The sequence below is a fragment of the Platichthys flesus genome, chromosome 9 (assembly GCF_949316205.1).
Source record: "Platichthys flesus chromosome 9, fPlaFle2.1, whole genome shotgun sequence".
Lineage (NCBI taxonomy): Eukaryota > Metazoa > Chordata > Actinopteri > Pleuronectiformes > Pleuronectidae > Platichthys > Platichthys flesus.
Genome location: NC_084953.1, coordinates 18,873,072 through 18,896,554, shown reverse-complemented (window position 1 = coordinate 18,896,554; position 23,483 = coordinate 18,873,072). Strand labels below are relative to the sequence as shown.

Here is a 23,483-nt window from a genome sequence, read left to right as displayed (position 1 = left end):
CAGCAATTCTAACCACTCTAAAATTGTGCCATTGTTCTTAATAAGAAGATTGTTTCGAGCTGCAGTGGTTAAAATGGTTGAAAACTGAAAAATCAGATTTTTATTTGACACAAATTTTTGAAACAATGTGTATTTAAGCTGTTTTGCACAAACCGTGTGTTGCCTGGAGTCCTGCTCCTGCGCGTGGCCATCAGGGTTTTTGTCCCTGGCAGACTGACCTGGGCCAGACGAGCTCTGCTCCGAGCAAGACACATGTTGACTGGGGTACCTGAAACACACAAAGAGAACAACGTGTCAGTCACTTTGTCCCCATTTCAACATCATGTTGAGGTTATAAAACAGACGAAGATAATGATGCACGGACAGGCACTTGTTGGGCGTAGCCAATGAAAGCCCTCAAGTAAAAGATTGTATAATAATGGTTACATAAGTATACTTTTTTTTGTATTCTTCTGAATCACTCAAGACAAACTTCATTCACTGAATCAGTCTTTTTATCCTTTCATCCATGTTTCTCTCCTTTGTTCTACTATGGTATTGCGTAGACTCTTGAGCTTCACTTAAGCATAATTTTAGGTGATAGTCTGATTTCAGTCTCTCTATATTTTGCATACTCCTTGCCTGTTTCCCTGTTCCCCACAGGCTTCTATTAGGTATGCCACAGAATTGCACCAATATATAGCTGCTTTTTACCTGTAATGAATTCAATGCAAACTGGGCCTGGAGCATAAAAACATGAGTATTGCTGCTTCTGTATTCAAGTTAATAAGGACCATGCCATCCTTGAAAAAAAAAATCTAATATATAAATGTCAGAGCTCTGCAATACTAGAGACTGAATAATGGATTACAGGAAATGTGAAAATAGAGATCAATGGCTATAAACCATCAAGTGAAATAGCACAGACGAGGTAAGAGAATGATAAGAAATCAGGACAGACAAAGATAGGTATAAAGGAAAGAAACAGCATGTTCTCAGTTGGTTTCTTTATCAGCAGGGGTGGAAATGGAGTGAAGAATTACCCAAGTAGAGAGCAAAGCTCAACTGAAAACATTTGTCTAAACATGTTCACTTTACTTTGATGCTGACTCAATCCCTAATACATGAGGGCTTCCCTGAGCTACGAGTCTGCTTTTAAGCTATTAGCATAACCAAGCCTTATGGCAATATGGAAGAATTTTTGGGGGGGAGATTTTAAAGATAATGTCAGAATATTTAAAGACGTGACGTGATTCTTTCCGCTCAATAAACAGTTTCCTGCACAATCTTCTCATGATGCGAAGGCTGAGTTAAACTTAGTCCTCTTCACAAACTGACCCTCAGTTTTGAAAGGCCCAAACTGGACGTTCACACAGATTCAATTACCAAATCAGTGTAGCTCAAAGACAACAGCTTTCTGCAGCTCCTGATAAAGAGAACCACAAGCACTGACACGTGTGGTGGTCAACCTGAGGGCCGGTACACATTATGGAAATAAAAAATGCAAAGATGCACGGAGCGCTTGACAATGCCTTGCATCACTGACTGTAATGTCAGAAGACACAAAGACAGGGCTCGGAAAGGAACACCATGTGATTCTGTAACTGGAGCCCCCCCCCCCCCAGAGCACTCCAATATCAATGACAGGGGAGAGCGGGACACATGGACAGTCGTGTTAGCACCCTGTCAGCCCTGCAACCATCTGTGCAAGTCAGTGTCCTGTCACTCAGAACGCCTCCCCATCAGGACACTGTTTATTCACATCTGAGGTGATGGAAAGATGAGATAACATCCTGTTGAGTACCAGGAACTGTTGTGCAGTCTGTTCCATTGGATTTATGGATATTGGAACTGCTTCAATATGCCCTTTACCAAATCACCAGAAATTTACTTACTACAACATGTCTGTTGGCTGTGTTACAGTAGCAATGAAAGAGGCTCTGTAGCCTAATTATTTCTTCTCCGGTAGGACTGATGGAGGACAGACACCATCATCTCTTATGTATATATGCTTATTTGTTTTATTCTTATTTATTTATTTTTCAATGTTTTACTCTTTATTGTACCCTCGGCACCATTGTAAATGAGGGTCTTTTTCCTCAATGTGTTTTCCGAGTCTTAAATAAATAATCAATCAATCTTGCCAATGGCCGACAGAAACACAAAACACAGGACCTGTGGTCAAGTGCTTGAACGATACAATAAAAATATTGCAAAAGTGTGGTTTATCTCCATTTTACAAGTTAATGTCAATGATTTATTGTCTGAATATTGAACATAAGTGCCAAAACCATTATTTAATGTCTATCACCAAGGCATGGCATGTACTGTTGTTGTTTTGGTCCCCTGCTGAAAATGGTATGTCCTATATGTCCTAACATTTCACCTTAAGCCAGAGAGGGAAACCTAAGAGTCCGGGAGTGTACAGATACTAAGCTGTAAATACGAACCATGAGCATATATAGGCTCCTGGCTAAACTTAGATCCATAGCTTGAAACTATGTTGCAATACGTTTCAAATGTCTCAGGTATCCTCTCCTACCCTCAACCCCGCAAACATGTACACTGATGTGCATGTTTTCTGACGATGCTACAAAGAGTCTGCTGTCAAATGTCCACAAATATACAAGGACAACGTGACATCCCTGCAGGGCCAACATTCTCACTAATGCATTCACTTAATTTGAAAAAAAAATTAAACCGCAAAGTGAAAATGTTTTATAATATATTTAGTAATCATTTGTACCGTGGGCCATGAGGACCGGAGTAAACAAGAGAAAGTGACATTAAATTAAGTTCTGTTCAGTCAAGCCAGTTGCACTCACCTCAATAGACAAACAACAGATAACACATGCAAAGGTTATTATCATATATTCTGTTTACAATAATGCGGAAGAACTCAAAGTAGAAATCATTAAAGTAAGGGGACTTGGAGAGAGTATTCTGCCACCAAAGTTGATGCCCTATGTGGTTAAAAGAAATCAGTGATGTTGACAACATAACCTTGGTTGACGTAAACAAAAATATCCTAATTCCTTGACACCACACCTCTCAGATTTCTCACAACCTTATATATGTTACAGCACTTAATGTCTGTCTAGTATTTGAAAGCATTGAGTTACCTAACGTCTATGCATAACTTAGTACACTGTACATCCACCAGCATGAGATGATACAAGAAACTAAAAACAAGAAAATAAATTCAATGCTCGATGCTACAAAGAGTCTGCTGTTAAATGTCCACAGATATACAAGGACAACGTGACATCCCTGCAGGGCCAACATTCTCACTAATGCATTCACTTAATTTGAAAAAAAAATTAAACCGCAAAGTGAAAATGTTTTATAATATATTTAGTAATCATTTGTACCGTGGGCCATGAGGACCGGAGTAAACAAGAGAAAGTGACATTAAATTAAGTTCTGTTCAGTCAAGCCAGTTGCACTCACCTCAATAGACAAACAACAGATAACACATGCAAAGGTTATTATCATATATTATTATATTCTGTTTACAATAATGCGGAAGAACTCAAAGTAGAAATCATTAAAGTAAGGGGACTTGGAGAGAGTATTCTGCCACCAAAGTTGATGCCCTATGTGGTTAAAAGAAATCAGTGATGTTGACAACATAACCTTGGTTGACGTAAACAAAAATATCCTAATTCCTTGACACCACACCTCTCAGATTTCTCACAACCTTATATATGTTACAGCACTTAATGTCTGTCTAGTATTTGAAAGCATTGAGTTACCTAACGTCTATGCATAACTTAGTACACTGTACATCCACCAGCATTAGATGATACAAGAAACTAAAAACAAGAAAATAAATTCAATGCTCGAAACGGAGAGTAATGAGAGGATGATATGATGGTTAAATGTGTCAGAATACAATCATTATACAGAAAAACATTTGATTGTATCCCAAATAAGTAACATGTAATAATTAGCTAAACATTTTTAGTGCCAGAATTTTGCCACAGACGATCCTATATGCTAGAATTTATCCTTCTTTGGGAAAAGGAACTTCGCGGTTGTAAAGAGAGCAGTATTTGTATGGACCTTGAATTTCTGTTAAATATTTACATGTTGAGAGACTCACATTCTGGCGTCTTTGCGCAGAATACCACAAAGCCATAAAATTGCTCAACACATTTTTCTAAGGTCTCATATGGTCTGAACGCTTTGCTAGGTGTCAATGAGCTTATTTTAAATCAAGGTCTTCAAAGTTCTAACATTTTCTGAGAAACCTTGGATTTCCCACCCTATTTCACAGTCGACTTTCACATAATGACATGTTTCCTTTGTCTGCCATTTAACTACACAACAAATTCAATACATTGTTAAAGACCCAAATGGTAAAAGTCCATACCACAAAAAAAAAAACATCCATGCATTGATTGAGTTTTGGGAACTTTGTTGCAAGTCAGGACTAAAACCTAACCTTTCAAAATTGTATTTGCAGTTGTATTTACATTTAGATGAAAAAGTCACAACTTACATAGAGTATTGTTTAATCAACAAATCTGTTTAAACCCTCAAACTTTAGATATAATTTCGCGGTTCAGAAACCAAGACCGAATGCCTGATAAAAATCCGGCATTATAGGACCACACCATACCGGTGCAGCCCAATGATTCTCATTATTTACTTAGGTAAAAAAACTTGTTTTACATTTCATAATTAAGGCTTAAACACAACAAGAGCATTATATAGTTATCATTATTTATTTTTTTTAAAGGTCAAGCTGTACATTATGTAAATATTTCATATTATGATTATTTCTTTTGTTTGTCCCAAGACAATTTTGATCCAACCATTGATTGAGAGATCATGTCAGTAGTAATAGTTACTCCACCCCAGAACAAATCATAGCTCAAAGATCAAAGTCTGAACGGAAACGCAGATTTGGAGAATCAATACACCCCAATGTAAAAACCTTTTAATCACTCTGATAAGAGGACGCTTGTGTAAACACATACAGGTGACTAATGGACAACAAAACACAGGACACTTTTAAGTGAACACGTCACAGAGTTAACAATCCTGTATAAATATCCGTGAAGGCTCTTGCAAATTTGACTGACTTGCCTAAATGTTTGAATGGTAAACAGCCAAGTCACAGATCGCTATTGAAATAATATTCAATTGCAGAGATTAGATTATGTGGAGCAAATCAAGAGACCACAAATGATTTTACAAAATGAGCCACTTGTTAATTGTTAATTGAATGCTAACCCCCTCTGCTGCACTGAGTCAGCTAAATGAATTAACTGAAAGAAGCGAGTGTTGACATCTGTCCTCGGAAGAAAAACAAGCAGCTGAAAATTAGAGGAGGGGGGAAGAGAGAATAGGTGAAGGTGCTGCTTTTCAGGATCTGCGATGGGGGTGTACTCTGACCTACTTTTGAATTTGAATGGTTATGAAACATAAGAGGGGAGAACATATGACCCACATATGGAGAGAAATGCCTAGATCACAAAAGGAATGGATGTTTAAGTGTGCCATGTACTGTACGTTAGTGGGTCATGTCTAAGCTAAGGAAGGAAGAGCTTGTGAAGAGATTAATGAGTTAGCAACCTGCATGCATTCTTCCTCATTCTCTCCTTATCATGGTTTCCTGTCCGAGTTCAGAAGCCCCGGTCTCTCTTTCCTATAGGTTCCCCTCGGACGTCTAAAACACAGTTAAAGAACTAGAATGACACTCAGCAGAGCATCCACCCCAATCATGCTCAAGATAGTCTGCTCCTTATAGTAGACTACATAAAAGAAAAAGGGAGTGGAGTGATAACCTTAATGATATATTTATCATATATCTATGATATATCTGTCAAAAAATAATATAATAGTGAAAAGAAAATCCTGGATTCAACAACTAAGACGCATTAACACAAAATGCCAAATACCTCCACCAAGGCCCATCAATCCCCTTAAAGTCAATCAAATCCCTACATGAACTATTCCATGAGAAATTGGTTAACATTTCAACAAACAAATACGCCCTAAATTGAGGAAAGTAAAACAAAAAATCCTTTTCCTGCATTCACCTCAAGATTTGACGGCTTCTTCCCCGACCTATACATCATTCGAAAAAAAAACAAAAAACTCCTTGGCCAATGCAACACACCAACATACAGACACGGGTGACAACATGCATCTGTCCAAATCAGCTTTGGACAGATGCACCCAGACATACTGACTACATCGCCTGATACTCTGTCTGTGCTGGTTCCGAGCAGCCAAATCCCCTGATATTTCCTGTTGGCTTTAGGACCATTCAGACTCGGGCCATAACTGGATCAAATCAACTGTACTGGACTGTACCATCTGACTGGGTCAACAAAAACCTGCGGAGACAACAGGCTGAGTCAAGCTGACGCTTTTATCCAAAGCGACTTACAATAATACACCCATCTTGGTCATGGCATGACAGTGCAACACACGTACTATAAACAAGCTGAGCCAGGACAGATTAGTGGCTGCATGTCAAGCCCCTGGCCTAAATCTCAGAGCTGCTTGTTGCGTTTTATTAAATAGACTCTCTCTGTCTCACACACACTCACACACTGACTTGAACTAACCAACAGCACATGATGTACACCAAGTCTTTACTTCCATAATGGTCTTAAATAAAGAAACTTGAACTGCGTCACTGGGTCAAATGTGACGCCAAAACAAAGAGGAGATGGATATATAAGAGATTTGTCACAACCGACTGTGCTAACAAAGTGCTTAACAACATGCCACAGGCCTTCGACTAGGTGTTAAGGCAATTGTGAATTTTGCATCCATCTGATATTCCCTGAAGCAAAGTCTTGTGAGTTTTCAGAGACGTTCAGAGCATTCTTGATATATGACATGTGGTGATGGGACTGGATCTGGGTAAATGATGCAAGAGGCTATGGAGACACGTGTAAGTATGTAGTGACTAGGTTTGGGCAATAAAACAGCTTAGCATAATTTAGTTTAAAAGTGAAACTTTTTTCTCCTTAGGGAAAGTTGTGATTTTAACTCATCTTTAATAGCAGAGACAGTCATTAATCTTTATAAAAAATAATAATGTTATTTATCATGTTAATTATTGACTGATATCTTGATATACATTTTTGACCCTATCGTCCACAGCCTAATCAGATGATGATAGAGGGGGAGCGAACGAACAAACGTTTTTCCCCACAGTTCTACATCTCCAATCCTTCACGCAGGCAGACAACCTATATATAACTAACATACCTTGCTAAACACCCAGGAAGAAAAACAATCTCGAAGAGGAACGTATAGAGAAAGAGCAATGAGTATAGAGAGAGATATGGAGAGAGAGATAGAGAGAGAACAGGATCCACGTGGTCAGAGGTGGATTGTGGGGCTGGGGGATGTACCAGGGCTTGCCAGTAAAAGCAGGCCAGCATATCTGCCATGCAGAGAAAAACATGTCGTCACTGGTTGGACGAGCAGGAGGAGGGGGAAGCAGAGCCTAAAACCCCAGCCTTAGAGGACTGACTGTATTTATGTGTTGAAGTTTGCATGTGCATCCTAATTTTCTTCAACATTAAAGCATAGAATAAAGTCAGGCTGCAGTTCGGTCTAAAGCCTGCTGATCCTCCATAATCCTCTCCACTGGTGCATCCTCAGTGTAGCCAGGACACCGTGGCTGAACTGGTGAATAGCTCGATCACACACAAAGTCCTGCACAATAGCGCCCTATTTGTTACCATGTCACTGAGGTTATAACGGTCTTACGAAGACAGGCAACCGAGTTCCATATTAGTGACTGAAACAGAAACACCGTCCTCTTTTCCCCTCTACATCTTCCTCTGAATTCTTGCACACACAGAGAAACTGTGGCTCTGTGCTTTCCCTGTAAAACCCACAAACTCAGCTTGGGGCCTGACAAGATTTAGTTTGGAACAAGGAACCCTCCGACTTCTGAAATTTAATTTGATCTGATCCACACTGTTGCATTCAAACACAGATTAAGGAATGAACCACCAGGGCCAGATGTCCCAAAGACCCCTGTAAATTTGAATCATGCCAGCTTACTATTATCAGAAATTAAGTTTTAACTGCGCCTTTATATAAACAAGGTATGATAACTGTGCCAATGTATCTTTACTCAAAATGCTGAAAATTCTAAGCAGCGCAGCATTTGACAGAACCTCATTTTTTTTTTTTGTTTAAACCTTTGTCCTAAAAACACACTTCTTTATTTGCTACTCCTCTTTTCATGGAGTGACATAAGGCCTATAAGATGGAGATGGAGTAGCTGCAGGCTAATTTCTCTTAGTGCTTATATGCTGTGTGTTGACTTGCTGTATAGAAGAATAAAGATATACACCATAAACTGCCTCCCAGCAGAGACATTAAAGACCTTGCTTGCTCCTGGTAACAGGATCTGGGTCTCAACTTATCGAATTTCTCAGAGAAGGAAATCAGCTCTAACTGAACCAAAGATCTGCATCAGAAAAGATTTGGGGTCTATCCCTTTTATACACCTTAAGAAAGATGTGGAACTTATTAAGATGTAGAGTTGTTAGAACAATGTGTGTTAAATCAAATCTTTAACATTTAAACTTCTTCAAATTAATTATTTTAATATCTTTTTTAAATGACAACACCTCATTGTTTTGCTTTCAGTGAGGGCTTCTGCATGACAAGAAAAACAAGAACAACTTTTAACACAATCAGTTAGTTATAAAGTGTGTTAATAGTCAGACAGCACATGTAGGTTAATCACTAAAACCAGCAGACTATAAAATGAACTGCACTTAGATGTCTTTGGAGGGAAGTAGTCAAATCAAAAAGTTTTGAGTTGCAGCTATTGGTAAGATTTGCTGTGACCTCTTGCTATGGATCGATTCCATATCTAATCCTTATTGCCATGACTTACTATGTTTATTTAAAACAGGGAGCTGAAATAACTGCAGGTAAACGAGCAAAAACTTCGTACATGACAAAGTCGGATGATGTATTGTCATCTTGAGGCCCTGTTCAGGAACAAAGTGCCCACACACAGGAGTATTATTCTTGGGGAAATGCTGAGTAATTCCCGGCAGAATGACACCACTTCATCCGGATTCTCATCAGAGCCAGGTGATCATAATCTTAAAGTCAATCCATACAATGGAAATAAACTCTGATAATTCACACTAGTTTAACTTATATGTGAACCTTGTTTGTCTTTCTGATCGACTTCTTTGACGCACATAAGTACTTCCATGTACACAGGAGCCTTTGCAGTGCGGATGAACAGACACACCTCTATTTGGAAATAAGCTTGTGGTGCCAAGTCGGCCAAGTCATCAGGTGGGAGAGAGAGTGCTGATCCTGTATGATGATATTCACCTAACAAGTCCCCGATAGAGAGTGTCATTTTCGTGTAAATGTACAGACAGAAGCCGTCTCCTCCTTGTTTTGTTTTGTGCTGCATCTTCCTACTGTCTTCATCATCAATTAATTGATGTATTATTCCCTTGATTAATGGTTTGGCCTATTAAAGCAGTTCAAATTACAAGAACATTATTCTCAGTGGGGATTAAAATTAAAAAAGGTCAAGGTTCTACTTTATATATATTTAAGTTCCTGGCAAGTAGCTACAAAATACATTTATGATATAATCTAGGTTGACAACAGAAACCATACCAGCAGTTGGACTTAACATCCGTTTCTACTGGATTCAGAATCATATCATGTATCAGTCTGTAAAATGCCTGAACAACATTGCATTCATCAGCAGTGAAATTAATTAAAACAAAGACAAATATGATGACAAATCTCTGAGGGACTCTGTGTGGTGGCAACAGTAGAGCTGTGACGGTGTGGAGCATCACAGCAGGGCAAGTCAGACAGGGATCAAAGAGGTTTGGGAACGTAACATCAGGAACATTGACTCAGAACAAAAGGACTGAAGGACGCAGTCATGTGATATAATGTAATTTGATAGGAAAAGCCATTTTTCCCAGTGTAGGTTGGCGTGGGTGTGGACTCAACAATGCATGTGCACTCTTTATCAGTATGCATGCATCAGCAAGCACAGTGGGAGCACAGAAACTCATCAAACATTCACCCCGGTACACAATGTCCTAACGTGCAGCGTGATGAAACACTAATGTCCCATAGGCGCTACAATGTAAACATTGCACAACTTCCTAAAAAAATGTAAGAAAAAAAATGACATGAATACTATGGACTCTTTCACACAGCAACATATTCAGCAAAACTAAGACTAACGTGTCTGACATATAGAATTATTTCAGCATGTGATATACGATAATGGGATCTTACACTTAGCAGGCAAGTTTGGAAAGAAGATTTTAAGGCACTGATTTTATGGTGGGTACTTGAGAGCTGGTGGGTCTGTCTATATATGCCGGCTTTAGGAAAACATGCCCTCATTAGCTTTAGTACATAATGTTCTGTATTAGCACTGTGTGTCAGACTTGAACAGGACCTGCCCTCTGTATATTGCCCTCACCCACACACAGACTTACAAAGGCAAATGCACGCAAAGACAGTTACACACATGCTGCATACAAGACTAAGACGCCAACAAAGAAAAAGAGAAATAGACCAACACGCACACTGAAGAAGATTGAGAACCACTCAGTTGCTCTTAAAGGTAAACAAAAAGAGCAGCGAGCAAGAAGGGGGGAGGGGAGGGAAAGAAGAACCAGAGCAGAGGAGAAAAATAGTCCCTTTCTCTAGCAGGGCAGGAAAAAGCAAATGGTTTTAGTGAAGTCACCTATCCACAAGTAATTTAAATACACGGCTGTACTAAGATGCATGAAAAGTGAAACAACTTGAGACTGAAAATTGTGTACGATATTTACCATACAAATACAAAAAGTGCAACAAAACTAATTCTAACTGAAAGATCATTAATCAAACAGTTAACCATTGAACTGTCTTCTCTTTGCCATACCCAAACAACATTAGTATTCTGACGCAAGTCTCCACCTTTAAGACTCAAACAGTCTCCACCCTCAGAGTGCTATTCACTGACACGGTAAACAGAGGCATTTGCTCTGTAACCACTGAAAGAGCCTCAGGCCATTGGCCCTCATTCAACTCACAGCAGGTCTTACTTTTCCTGAAAAACTATGTGAACAACAAGAACCAGCAAAGATGTTCCTGCTTCCAGGAATTAAAGAGAAAGGAATATCGTGATTCTTTTTGAAAAGTTGGACTGCTATAGGCGTCAACTCAGCCACCCAAAACATTTTGTCTTGCTCCTTTGATGACAAGCCTAGAAGTTAAGGTCACAAAATTAAAAAAAAAAATTGTTGTGCAGAACAAATAATACAACAAATACAGCTGCAGGGTCCTGGCTACCGACACAAACAGAATCTTGTTCGCCATACCACTGCCCACATGCTTTAGATTCCACTGCAGATATCACCTCATTTCGCCTCACATTAGATCTACCCCAGGCATTGGGTCACTTAGCCTACCTCACATGTTATAAAAAAGGCACAAGCCTAAAGCATCGACATAGAGAGTCGTGCAGCTGGGAAGCAGAAAGGCCAGCAGGCAAAAGAGCTCAGAGTGCTCATCAGTTTCCATGGCCAGTGGGCAGGAACAATAGTGTGGTCTGGAGTGCCAGTCCAGCTCTGTCCCCTCACATTAAACTAGGGCTGTCAGCCTTCTGTACTAAACTGTGGCATGCTACAACAACAACAGAAAGATGGACTCTCAGTTAGTGAGACTCTAGTCTCTCAGCCAACAGTCCAGGAAGACGTTTTCATTCAAGAAGGTAGGTCATGCATTTCAAGTTATAAAACATTCAGTGACAGCTGACTCAGTCAAAGTATTTAATTAAAACCCAAAGCACAATGAACATGTGCAGCCAGCCAATGGCTGGCTGCACATGTTAGCTAATAAAAATCCTAGTCCTTAATACTCAATATGGAGAATTCAAATTGCAGGAGCTTTTTAATAATGAATCTGTTGGCACCAGCAGCTCAAGTTGATACAGTAAATTTGTCTAGCTTACAGAGGTGATTTAGGAAAACACACTTTTCTTTTACCAACACTAGTTACTAACAATAATTGACATTCATTGAAAAGTATAGTGGTTAGCGTGCGGCCATTGATTATTCTAATTAATCATTGTTAACTATAGCTTTGCATCAAGATCGGTCCACCAAATGTTCCATTTGTCCTTGCATATTCCTTTAAAATTAGTGTTTGCTGTAACATTACAGTGAAATACTGACATGAAGTTGCAGAAATGGTTCAGGACTTCAGCGAATGATAATCCTGAAGTATAAGTTGCAGTTCTTTGTAAATTAATTAATGTAAGTTAATCAAACAGAGCCCTTATTTGACAAAAAGCACCTTATATATATATATATATAAGCGGTACCTTAGCTCAGAAAGTTAGGCTGGTTAAGAAAGAACAAGAAAACAAGCAAGCTACATGGATACACTGCAAGCTCCTCACAATATACAGGACTGGCCAATTAACCGAATGTGTATTGATATTTATAACCTCCTACCTAATTTATTTTTCTAATGTCGGTTAATACCTTCCCCGATTCATTGCATTCACAAACTGCCGGTTAACCACTATGCTCATTATGGGGTAGTCGATTAAGTTCATAATAGAGATCGAGGTAAATGTTTGAAAAAATTGTGATGTTGATTGGAAGTCATTTCGCCCAGCCCTAACAATATGCCCTAATTTAATTTACTCAATAATATGATCACTTTATACTGTGAGATAAAACAAAAATGTTTCTGGTAGGCACTTGGTCTTGTAAACAACTCAAAATGCTTTAAATGGCATGCAGATGGGGAAGACTGGAATTGAGCTGCCGACCTTCTGGTTGGCGGACGAATGCTCTACCCCCTTAACCACAGCCGCCCTGCTCCTTGAAAGGTGGCATAACATAATACATGACTAGGTAGTGTTGCTCAAGTCCTTTAGCCTATCCATAACAATGTGAAGTGAGAATGTGGCAACATCCTGTTACTATAAATACAATTGGGAATATGTAAGGTATCAGAGAACTAAATCCATACATTGTAAGTCTTCCTTCACACTTGCAATCGATCACATTATTCACAAAGCCCAGGTTTCCAGCAGTACAACATCAGAACAACAAAGGGCCATCTAATGAATGCTGAGGTAGAGATGAGAGATAAACGTAGCACATGTGGAGATACATATGCTGTCAATCACAGCAGCCACATGGTATTGCAGGGCCATAAAAATTACAGCATGACTGCAAGGATTAAATTAATAGTTGGGAAATGATGAGCTTTAGGAAAAGGCTAAAGTAAGCAACATCATCGTGACCAAAGGCAGGCTTTGTTACCTCCCTTTCACCTTCATGTTCCGACACCAGTCCCTTTCCAAGGATGGAATAACCCCAAAACACACACAGAGCTGTCTTTGTTTCTTTGACATTTGCTCTCAGTGCCCAGTACAGATGGCCGTGAGTATCTACCAGTCAGAAACACAAGCAGTATGACAGGAACCATGGCTACAAGTGCACAGTGACCAGGATGATCTACTTATGCAATAACTGCCTCAAAAAGGGAACTTTTACAATGAGGCCTGAACACACGAGAGGCTCCTCTTGCTTTAATGTGACTTGCTTCTTTGTACTGCGTAGTGTGTACTAAATGCAGCCTGTTCTTCTGTGCGGGGGGAAATAAAGAGACATGAAGGGCAAGTCAAAAACTTTCACAGGCCCTTCTTAACTGATGTGGCCAAGTAGGATGTGATTCAATATGCAGAGAGACGATCTTGTCCTTCCTGGGACACTTGCAAGATTTCTGCGAAGCTTCCTATACGGGGGCCATCCTGATAGCCAAGTGGTAAGGACATACACCACATGGCTGCATCCATCTTGCGCAGACCATACCCTGTTTGGCTCCAACTGAGTGTAGTGATGACTTCAATCCCTGCATTCAGAAAGCACTTAGTGCTTTTGTGGTCTCCTTTTGAGTGTTTCTAGAGAAAATGTTTGTTTTGTAGAGCAGAAGTTAACATTTGCCGAAGAACTGGAAATGTGAGTTGCGAAACCCTTATCTACAGCTCAGGGCAAGTACAAGTCAATATAGACCATGACATCCTATAGATGGTTGTGGAAAAAGGACAGGTTAAACAAGCAATACCTTGTGGTCTTCTCATGGCTTGGTGCCAAAACATAAAGGACAAAGATCGTAACACAAGCAGTAGAGGCAAAGACATTCCACAATACTCTAAAGACATTTTAACTCAAACCCTGTCCACATGAGAACACAAAAATTAGTAAAACGCTCAAACAAGCAGCCAGTAGGTGACAATAAAATCGCCATCAACAATCCACCAAATACAAGAGAATAGCGCTGTGGTCCAACACATATGGAGTGTGGCAGACCCTGTGAATGAGAAAATTTAGCAACAAACTTCTAACATGTAATAGCCACACACTGGTAAATAACCTCTACTATTGTTTTTTCTGGCACATGCCAAAAACCTCATGACACAAAGCAACAGTGTACTTGCACGAAGTCAAATGTGCCAATATAGTTTCCTAAATGCTCCATTTTACATGTACACACAGATACACAGTAACCAAAACTCTGAAATCTGCATTTTGAAAAGATAGATGTCAGCTGTTGAGGTTAATCAACATTGAGTTTGATCAGTGTGTAAACAGCAATAAGGGTTGTGTTAGCTGAATGTGTTGCTGACACACCACATTCAGCTAACATCTCTGCACTGGACTTAAAATCTATAGGGGGGAGAAAGTGCATGTCTGTTGGGAGCTATTATTACTGACAACTAAGCTGGCTGTAAATGTGCACCCTCACACAAACACACCTGAAGTGCACATTCACACACTTCTGATACACTAGTGATGCTGAAGGCATCAGCCTGCCACAGCAGTGCACAGTAACACCCCTGTTGCAGACTATGAGAGTGCAGGGGCAGCATTAGACACAGAACACATTCTGCTATGCCCATGGCATTTCAGTAATGAAGCCTACTGAGGGCAAGACTTCACATAGCTACAAGATGTTGAAATGTCCATATTAGCCAATGTAATTTCATAAAGTACAGGTTGATTTAAAACTAGAGTTAAAGCACAATGACAGAATGCCCCCCCCCCCCCCCCCCAAAGTAACTTTTCACCAGTCCCCCACTGAAGAGCCGCTTTCTATGCCTGAAATCGTGGCTGCCTTGGAAACCTTTGGATTACTGCAAAGATTTCTTTCACTGTTTTGCTGTTCCCGCTAGGACGTGTGAGAGTTGGCACGGAGGAGTGAGAAGCCATCAGCAACACACTAAACAGGGTTTGCATTAGTAATGTAGTCTATGCGTGTGGCTGCATAGACAATAATTAGTCTGTAGGAAAGTGAAAGAGTGCACCAGCGTTTTAAAGCAACCAAACGCTGGAGATGCACAGCTGTAATCAAATCCACTTGTTAATGAAAATTGAGCCCAGTCTGATTTGTAGATAAAGTCTTTGGACATTTCTTGAATTAAAATGACTAACAACATGTTCTTGATTCCTGTGGTAGTTGTTCAGCAGGCAGAAAGTAAAACCCTGCTTAAATGTTGTGTTTTCATTCCTTCCTTCTTTGTTTTTCCTCTACGAAGACAACCAGCCCGGATAAATCCTATCTGAGAAACACCTGAAACCTTTCAAAATTATCTAATCTATGTGAATGTGATGAGTCTTCATAAAAAGGTACAAGGGTTAGAAACTAAGAGGTGGATGCTTCATCTGATTCTGTTTGCAATCCATCAAGTCCCCTCGTGTTCTTCTTTTCAGGCTGACCAAATATTTAGACTTATTCATGCCAGTTTGCCTATTTTTAGTAAAGCATGAATAATGTGAATAAAATACAGCAGAGTAGCACAAGGGCAAGTTTGACTTATTGATGAAGACATTGTTTCGTTCATAGTGTCTATGATAATAAATCAAATATGATGACTAAGATCTGCTTCTTAAGCTACGAGGAAGAAGGGAGGAGGGAAAACACTATTGGATATAAAGATGGGCACTCAAGCCTGAATGAAATCCATTATGACCATTATGCCCAAAGTTATATCTGCAGAATCATTGTTAACTCTTTACTGGCAGCGCGTGTATTAGGTTTATAATTTCCTGGAAACAAAACGGTCTACACATACAACATGGTGTCTGCAAGAGCTTAGTTATTGGAGTTTCAAAAAGTATTATTTTATGATATTAATAACTTATTTGTCAACTAACTATAATGAATAAGGTTATATACTCTACCAAAGAAAACAGTCACTCAGTTTCTATATTGTCAAGAAAAGAGAATTTTTCGTTTCACTCCAAGAGAAGCTCCCGAGCCCCTGAGTCACCTATCATGATAAAGGTGATCAAAATCATTATATCAGTCAATATGGATAATTATCATGATAAACTGATCTCCTTCTCCAGAGTGAGGGTTTGAGGTTTTAAACTCTTCTTTGGGAGCAGAGAATGAAAAACCCACGATAAAATCTGAGGTAGATCAATTATGTTATACCTCTTTGCTTTGCCTGGTTGCACAATGCAGAAGCAATGTATTGATATGTATTGAACCCTTAATGATATTGCTATTATTTGAATAAGATTGCAACAATTACTGATATTGTTGTATTGCCCGGCCCTTGTTGACCTAAGGTTAATCTATTTGTCCTTCACCAACTATTGAAGAAGTTACTAATTAATAAGGTAAACAATCGCAACATGTTTACGTATTATTTGCTTAAAACAGAAAACTGTATTGCTTTCCCAAGCTTGTTGGATAAATATACTCATTCTAAAATGAGAACCATTGCAAGTACTAGAACTAGTTGATGGTGTGGCTGTGGCACAAATTCTTTAGGTGGACACTTAATTTAATTGAAAAATAATACATGAAGCAATAATTGGTAGTCGAAGCATCAAGTGACAGGTAGAGGAAGTTATACATGCAGAAATATAATTCTAGAGAAAGTAGACTGTCACTATTAACATACAGAAATATTGCCTGCTCAGCCTAATTTTAACGGTTTAGATTAGTTAGCTGTGTTGATATTCAACAACAACATATAACCGATCTACTAACACATCGTTTGTCAGCCAGTTACGACACCAAACAAACATATCCAGGCTCTTTCCTCCAGTTGGAGGTCAACTACACATCCCACAGTGTGGCTGCCCATGTTAGCTGAGCAGCTGCGGGGGATGGTTTCACTGGTGACCGGCAGATATTTAACAATAGACAACAACACAGGGGAGAACAACGACGTGACAGACGGTACGGTCACCACAGACCGTGAGTCTCCTGGCTGGCATGTGTGTGGTTACAGGTCGTCGGTGAGGTGGGTGGAGGAGCTAGGCTTACCAGCACAGGAGAGCTACAACGAGGCACACCAACAAAACGCGCAGCCTCTTCATTATCTTCCCGCGGGGACCAACATCCTCGCTCTTTGGGCTCTTGTCTGATCCCTCACGGCTTCACAAAACCCCCCGAAGAACCAGAGCACAGTCTCTGCTTATCACAAGTTAGCCGGGCAACGTTTCCTGTGGCTAAGCCCCGCACATTAAAGCTCTGCTAGTTGTCATTGTGCGGCGCTTGTCCGCCTCTTCTCTTGCTTTAGCAGCTACTGCTGTTGACGGGCAACTGCGTTCTAGGTAGGTTCAACCCATGCCCCGCGTCGGGCCAATCAAGAAGCCTTTGAGGAATGCTCGGCCCAATCGCGTGAGAGGTTGCAGCGCCGTGTCTGGAAGAGAGCCCGCCCCCCTCCCGCTGCACTGAGGATGTGGAGGAGAACGCGTCACCTTTCTGATATAAAACCAACAACGCAATAAACACACAGATGTGATCACAACCCACTGATCTGTCATGTTTCACTCAAACTGGGCTGTGTGGTTCTATGGGGTTTGTAAATACAAATGCAGTTGTGTTCATGTGTGCATGACTTCATTAAGTGTGTGTGGGGGGTGAGAGGGCTGTGGGGAATGCGAACATTGTGTACTTTTTCCTCAACATCCCAAAACACCTTCAAACCATATACAAGAAATGTAGGATTCAAACCAGAATGGAAGGGTATTTCAAATACAATCATTGATTGTAAAATTCAAGACTAAATACAGCTAAAGTGTATTATTCCATCTACTCCCTACTATTTTGTAAACCTTGTTTCATTTTATTTACTTTTCTCCTTATTTGAATTTGATAAACTACTTGCATTGGTCAATTTCAGTGTTGGAATAAAAAAAAATGTTTTAGCACATCTATGTTTACACCAAATAGAGCAAAAGAACCACGTATCCCAGGATGCAATTCAATAAGGACCCTACAAATTTGCCTGTACCCATTATTGAATATGTCTAATATGTGATGGTAAAATAAATAACGTGAATTATTACAATTAATTAAAACAAACTAGCAGTGCATTGATCCTGTGTTGTTTTAGGTAATGAATAAACGTGTAGGGGATTTTAACAGGCGGGGTCCTGAAGTATGGACACTCAGAAGTACTGAGAACATTTCAACTCTAGTGAAGTTTGTGTGGACGTCGTCAGCTGCTCTTCCTCTCAGCAACACAGTGGCGGCCACAAACTAACACAAAGCCGGCTCTCTTGGATTTCACTATGGAGGCACACCGGGCGTTCCTGTGTGTTCTGCCCGTGTTTGTGGCGCTGCTCTCGGAGAGGTTCCAGGCGCTTGCTGCCTTCTCCCAGTCCCTGGACAGCGACTTCACGTTCACTCTGCCTCCCGGTCAGAAGGAGTGTTTCTACCAGACCATGAGGAAAGATGCCTCCCTGGAGATTGAATATCAGGTCCTAAATACTCCTACACCTCAGCAGACTGTTGACATTAGCCGAGTAAACAGAACAACTATCTTCTGTGGTTGCATTCTGCTGAACCAGTGACAGCATTCAACTGTTTAGTCCAGGTTGACATAACATTATTCTTGTTAAACCTGTTGTTTAGCCTGTGTCTTTGTCTACGTTTACTGTGTGTTGTATTTCTTAGTCACATACATCCATGCATGGTTCGTTACAAGGTTGGTTTGGATGAAAACCACATTTGAAATCAAATCACGTGTTGTGCAAGTGTTAAAGCATGTTCAGTTGTTCACACCTCGATTTCTATATAGTTAGGAACCTGTTAAGCTGGTCAGCTCAGAGCACTGAATTTAGCTGTGACTGTGTGTGTACATGTTAAGAGTGACGCAAGTGCCTGTGTGAAACATTCCCAGAAATGTCATGTATCCGTGGTAGTGTCTGCTGTGAAGGAAAATGTTCCAAGTCTAGTGGAGAATTGGGGAGACCTTGAAAGAACAACAAACTAGCATTCCGCAAAGTGTGATGTCTGAAGTGAATATTACAGAAACTGCTACTGCTCTTTTAATATATCAATTTTTTTCGTTTTTCTCTACCATTTACCTTGTGCGTGTGTCTGTGTGTCCACATTCCACAGGTATTAGATGGTGCCGGTCTCGATGTCGATTTTGATATCTCGTCTCCCTCTGGCCAAGTGCTGTATAGTGATTACCGCAAATCGGATGGAGTACACACGTAAGTACACACGTCTCTCGAAAGGTACTGGAGTGTTATGGCCAGTTCCTGTTTATGTTGAACATTAAAGACATTTGGAATTAATTTAAAAAGATTAGTATGAGATATTTCAGATTTGAGCGACTCTGCCAAGGTGGTTATATTTTCATCTACATTTGTTTAGTCGTTAGCTTCATAAGAGTTCACCCCCACAATAAATTAATACAATTTAGTTGTGGATCCAAATCAGGGGGATATCCAAAACTTTTTTTTTTACTTTTTTTAGTGCTTTCAATTGTTTAAACAAAAAACGAAAAGTTGCTATGTCGTATGTTCTTCAACAGATCTAGATTTAAAATACCAGGGAATAACAGCTACAATTCTGAACTCTTGTCTCACACAATCTTTGGATTTTGAACCTGAATGTCTTAAGTCTTTAACAAATACAAATGAATAGGACTTGACATCCCAATACTTTTCTATGGGACTGTAGTTTCAGATTCAAGTCTCATGCATTTGAACACATGCTAGATTTACATAGATCATCTGAGAAACATGAGTGGAAGAGATCAATGTGTAAGCTCTGCCTTCCTGTGCTTTCCTGCAGTGTTGAAACTGAGGATGGAGACTACATGTTCTGCTTTGACAACACATTCAGCTCCGTCTCTGAGAAGATTATCTTCTTTGAGTTGATCCTGGACAATATGGATGCAGACAAAGATCCAGATGAATGGAAGGAGTATGTTCAGGGAACAGACACGCTGGACATGAGGCTGGAGGACATTATGGTGAGGCTTCTGACACTCTGACATAGAGAAGATGACAGGCATTGTCACCGTTCCATCTATGTTGACACAGCTCGTACAAAGTGACCATGCAAGCAAGCTGGCCACAAAATAGCTTGCAATACACCACATACAGCCAATGGCACAGAGAGTGAGTTACAACAATAGACAATGTCCTGAACTCTCACCTATTGGGAAGCGAAATGTTTCAGCTTGCATTCCCCCTCCCTCATACTAATTTGTGTCAGAAGTCACATCAGGCCAACAGGAAGTGTAACTTCCAGCTGTGGAGGAAGTTGTCATGGTAGAACAAACAGACCTGAGGGAGCTGCTTTGTTTATAACCTCAAAACTAATTCAACGCTCTTAATTTCTATCCATCCATCCATTTTCTTAACTGTTCAGCCTTAGTGGTTGGGAGGTGAAGGAGCCAATCCCAGCAGAGATTGGGCAAGATGTGGGGGACACCCTAGACACGTCGCGACCATATCGCACGGCTGTCATACAACCATTCCTCTCTTATTTTGTACTAATTAAAGCTTTTTATTAGCTGAGTTTCAGGTACATAAAACGAATTTGAGCTTTCTTTTTGTACCTTCCTGTTTTTTGTATACTTTATACTTTTTACACTAAGTCTGACCTGTCTCTTCTTCTTCAGGAGAGCATCAACAGTGTCAAGGCTCGACTTGGCAAAAGTGTACAGATCCAGACGGTGCTGCGGGCATTCGAGGCTCGGGACAGAAACATCCAGGAGAGCAACTATGACAGGGTGAACATTTGGTCGGTGATAAATCTCCTTGTCATGATGATGGTGTCGGCGGTTCAGGTCTACCTGGTTCGCTCGCTCTTTGAAGATAAAAGGAAAGTTCGTACATAACACCTCTCCCAATGGAGGGACAGACAGAGAGAGAGGGAAACTAACGCCCACAGATATCTTCAATATTTTTTTTTGCAGCTGATCCCCCAGGCTTGTGACTCCTAACACAAGATATTTTTAATACACATGTCCATGCATACACACAGACATACTGATATTCTTGATAAGAAAATGTGAGAGGACGGCAGGAGCCCCTGTTTTCGAGCAGAATCTTGTAATCTCAGTGTCTTTACTAGATGAATCTCCTTGTCTCTCTCTTTTTATTATTGTTGTTTGGTGGTCATTTATAGTCCTTCCTTGTTCTGGTAAGTCTTCAAAGGAAGTGACACCACTGTCATGATCATGATGAGACTCTTTTTCTAAAGGAGACTAAAATGACAAAGAGCTAATGGCACAAATGTCTTCCTTTTTTTTCTTATGAGGTTTTTATTTGGGTGTTGAGTTAAATTATATGAAGAGGGCATGGTGTCTGAAGTATTACATTTTTTATTTTATCTTCCCATACTTTAGCTTCTCCTTAAAATGTACCTGTATGTCACTGAGATGCCTTAGAGGTTTGTATATAGCTGCCTGTTGTCAGTCTGTGAGGCCTTTGAATATATTTCCCATTGTTACAAACATTTATGTTGTTAACAGAAGTTAAGTCACACTTTCTTCTTTTATTACAATACTGAAACGCCAGGTTTTCAGATGGGGAAACTTTGCTGCTCTCTGGCACCCAAGGGACAAGGGAGTAAGAGGAACACAACTGAGCCAAAATCTCTGCCCTACCCTGGGACTGCTCTGACTTGTAGCCTAGTGGCCTAAATGGCTGCCAACTCCACGACCCTCTGCTGTGACATGGCAGGTATCTGATTACAGCTGCCTACTGTGTGAAGACGTTCAGTCTGCCTTGTTGTTCTGGTGACAGAGGTCTATTTCTATCTTAGCGACACCTGGAAGGTCATTACCACTGCTACATGGATGCACTGTTCAGTTTGATATACACAAACAATTCACTGCTTTGGCCACACTCGTGCTCTTTTAAAATGCTTGTGTCTTTAATCTGATACTCACATTTTATTAGCCAAAGTAGCAATTAAACATTATGAGTCCTGGATTATTATTGAATTATTGGGGCCCCACGGAAATGGGTGTGTAACTTTCCCTGATGTGTCTTTGGAGGAGCACTTTTGAGGCGTTTTTCTCCCATTGGTCGTCTGTATACTATTCGAAAACTCTGGTAACTTGTGAATGTGTTTGCCAAGAGTATTTCTGTCATTGGTATTTACTGATCTTCACAGTTGAAACATGGTTAGAAGCTCCATGCTGCCATCATTTCTATTTTCCCCAGCTCTGCTGTTGGGCAGAGATCATACATGGAGTCATTGTTTAATAGCCATATGGTGAAAGTGCTTTAAAAATATACTTATTTTTGTTTTCAAAATGTTGTTGCCAAACAGTCTGGCTATATCAAACAGAGTATTTAGCATACAGGATGTGTGGTTGTAAGAAATGTTCATCCTCTGTTTGCTGCTTTTTACCATCCTTTTTTCCTCTGCCAGCCAATCTTAACGATGATTTTCTAGTGCTTCATTTAACTAGTGTATTTTGAGATTAAGTGATGGAGATTATAGTAGAAACCAGTTTCTGTTACACTCTTAAGTACTTCAGAGTTCTACAAAAATGAAATACACAATATATTTCTATGTTACTGAGAAGGAGTATGTTGAATTGTCTTATTCAACAGCCCCATTGTTTTTGAAAAAAATATTTGTACTACCCTGATGGAACAGTGGGGAGAAGTGAATGTGATCTACTGTGGTATTTATTCCACTAATGCTCTGTAGTTTTAAATGTGTGTGTAAATTAATAAAAACAATCATAATTTTTTTTGACCCCTTTGTCCTAAACAAAACCCTGTTTGTGTTTATTTGTACTGTATGTTACGACATAATATAAAACTTCATCAATGATAATAACCAAAAATACATATCTGTCTATTTTATAACATCTAGTATAGATTTCAGTCCATTAAATACTTGTACTTTTCCATCTAGATTCATGAATTATTTCCCAGGAAATTGATGAAAAGTAAAAAAAAACGCTATGTCTCGCAATGTTCAAAAGAGAAGATTGATATGTGGGCTTCTTTGATTATGCAGCGGCTTAAATGAAATAGCAGTTACTAAATAATGCAGCTACTGTGCCATCTGGGCTCATAAGGTGGCACAGGGATCTGATAATTAGGCACTGTACAGAACCAGAGAGCCCTGCTAAGCACAGTGGACTCAGCCAAAACAGAACCATCGCTCTTTGGAAATGTTCTAATAGCATCACACTTTTATTCATTATACTCACT

The 23,483-nt window shown here is 39.9% G+C and overlaps 2 protein-coding genes across 4 annotated transcripts in view; one reads left to right on the top strand and one right to left on the bottom strand.

Annotated features, from left to right (window-relative positions):
• suco (SUN domain containing ossification factor) overlaps positions 1–17,578 on the bottom strand; it is a 40,369-nt gene extending 22,791 nt beyond the window's left edge. For all 3 annotated transcript variants that reach the window (XM_062394925.1, XM_062394926.1, XM_062394927.1), the window contains exons 1-2: positions 17,320–17,578; positions 154–268 (exon numbers count right to left, since the gene is read on the bottom strand). In XM_062394925.1, the coding sequence (XP_062250909.1) occupies positions 154–268; positions 17,320–17,372 (168 nt within the window). In that variant the 5' untranslated portion in view covers positions 17,373–17,578. The remainder of the gene's footprint in view (positions 1–153; positions 269–17,319) is intronic.
• An 862-nt stretch (positions 17,579–18,440) lies between these two features.
• tmed5 (transmembrane p24 trafficking protein 5) lies at positions 18,441–23,019 on the top strand. Its single transcript, XM_062395828.1, has 4 exons — positions 18,441–18,761; positions 19,405–19,502; positions 20,089–20,269; positions 20,924–23,019. The coding sequence occupies exons 1-4, from the start codon at positions 18,573–18,575 to the stop codon at positions 21,140–21,142; spliced, it is 687 nt and encodes a 228-aa protein (XP_062251812.1). The 5' UTR covers positions 18,441–18,572; the 3' UTR covers positions 21,143–23,019.
• Positions 23,020–23,483: the final 464 nt, after the last annotated feature.

Bases quoted from the DNA above. Each gene is read 5' to 3' on its own strand.
- tmed5 (XM_062395828.1), top strand. From the start codon at position 18,573: ATGGAGGCACACCGGGCGTTCCTGTGTGTTCTGCCCGTGTTTGTGGCG. The intron at 18,762-19,404 runs GTCCTAAATACT...CACATTCCACAG, and splicing joins CCCTGGAGATTGAATATCAG to GTATTAGATGGTGCCGGTCT. The intron at 19,503-20,088 runs GTAAGTACACAC...GCTTTCCTGCAG, and splicing joins AAATCGGATGGAGTACACAC to TGTTGAAACTGAGGATGGAG.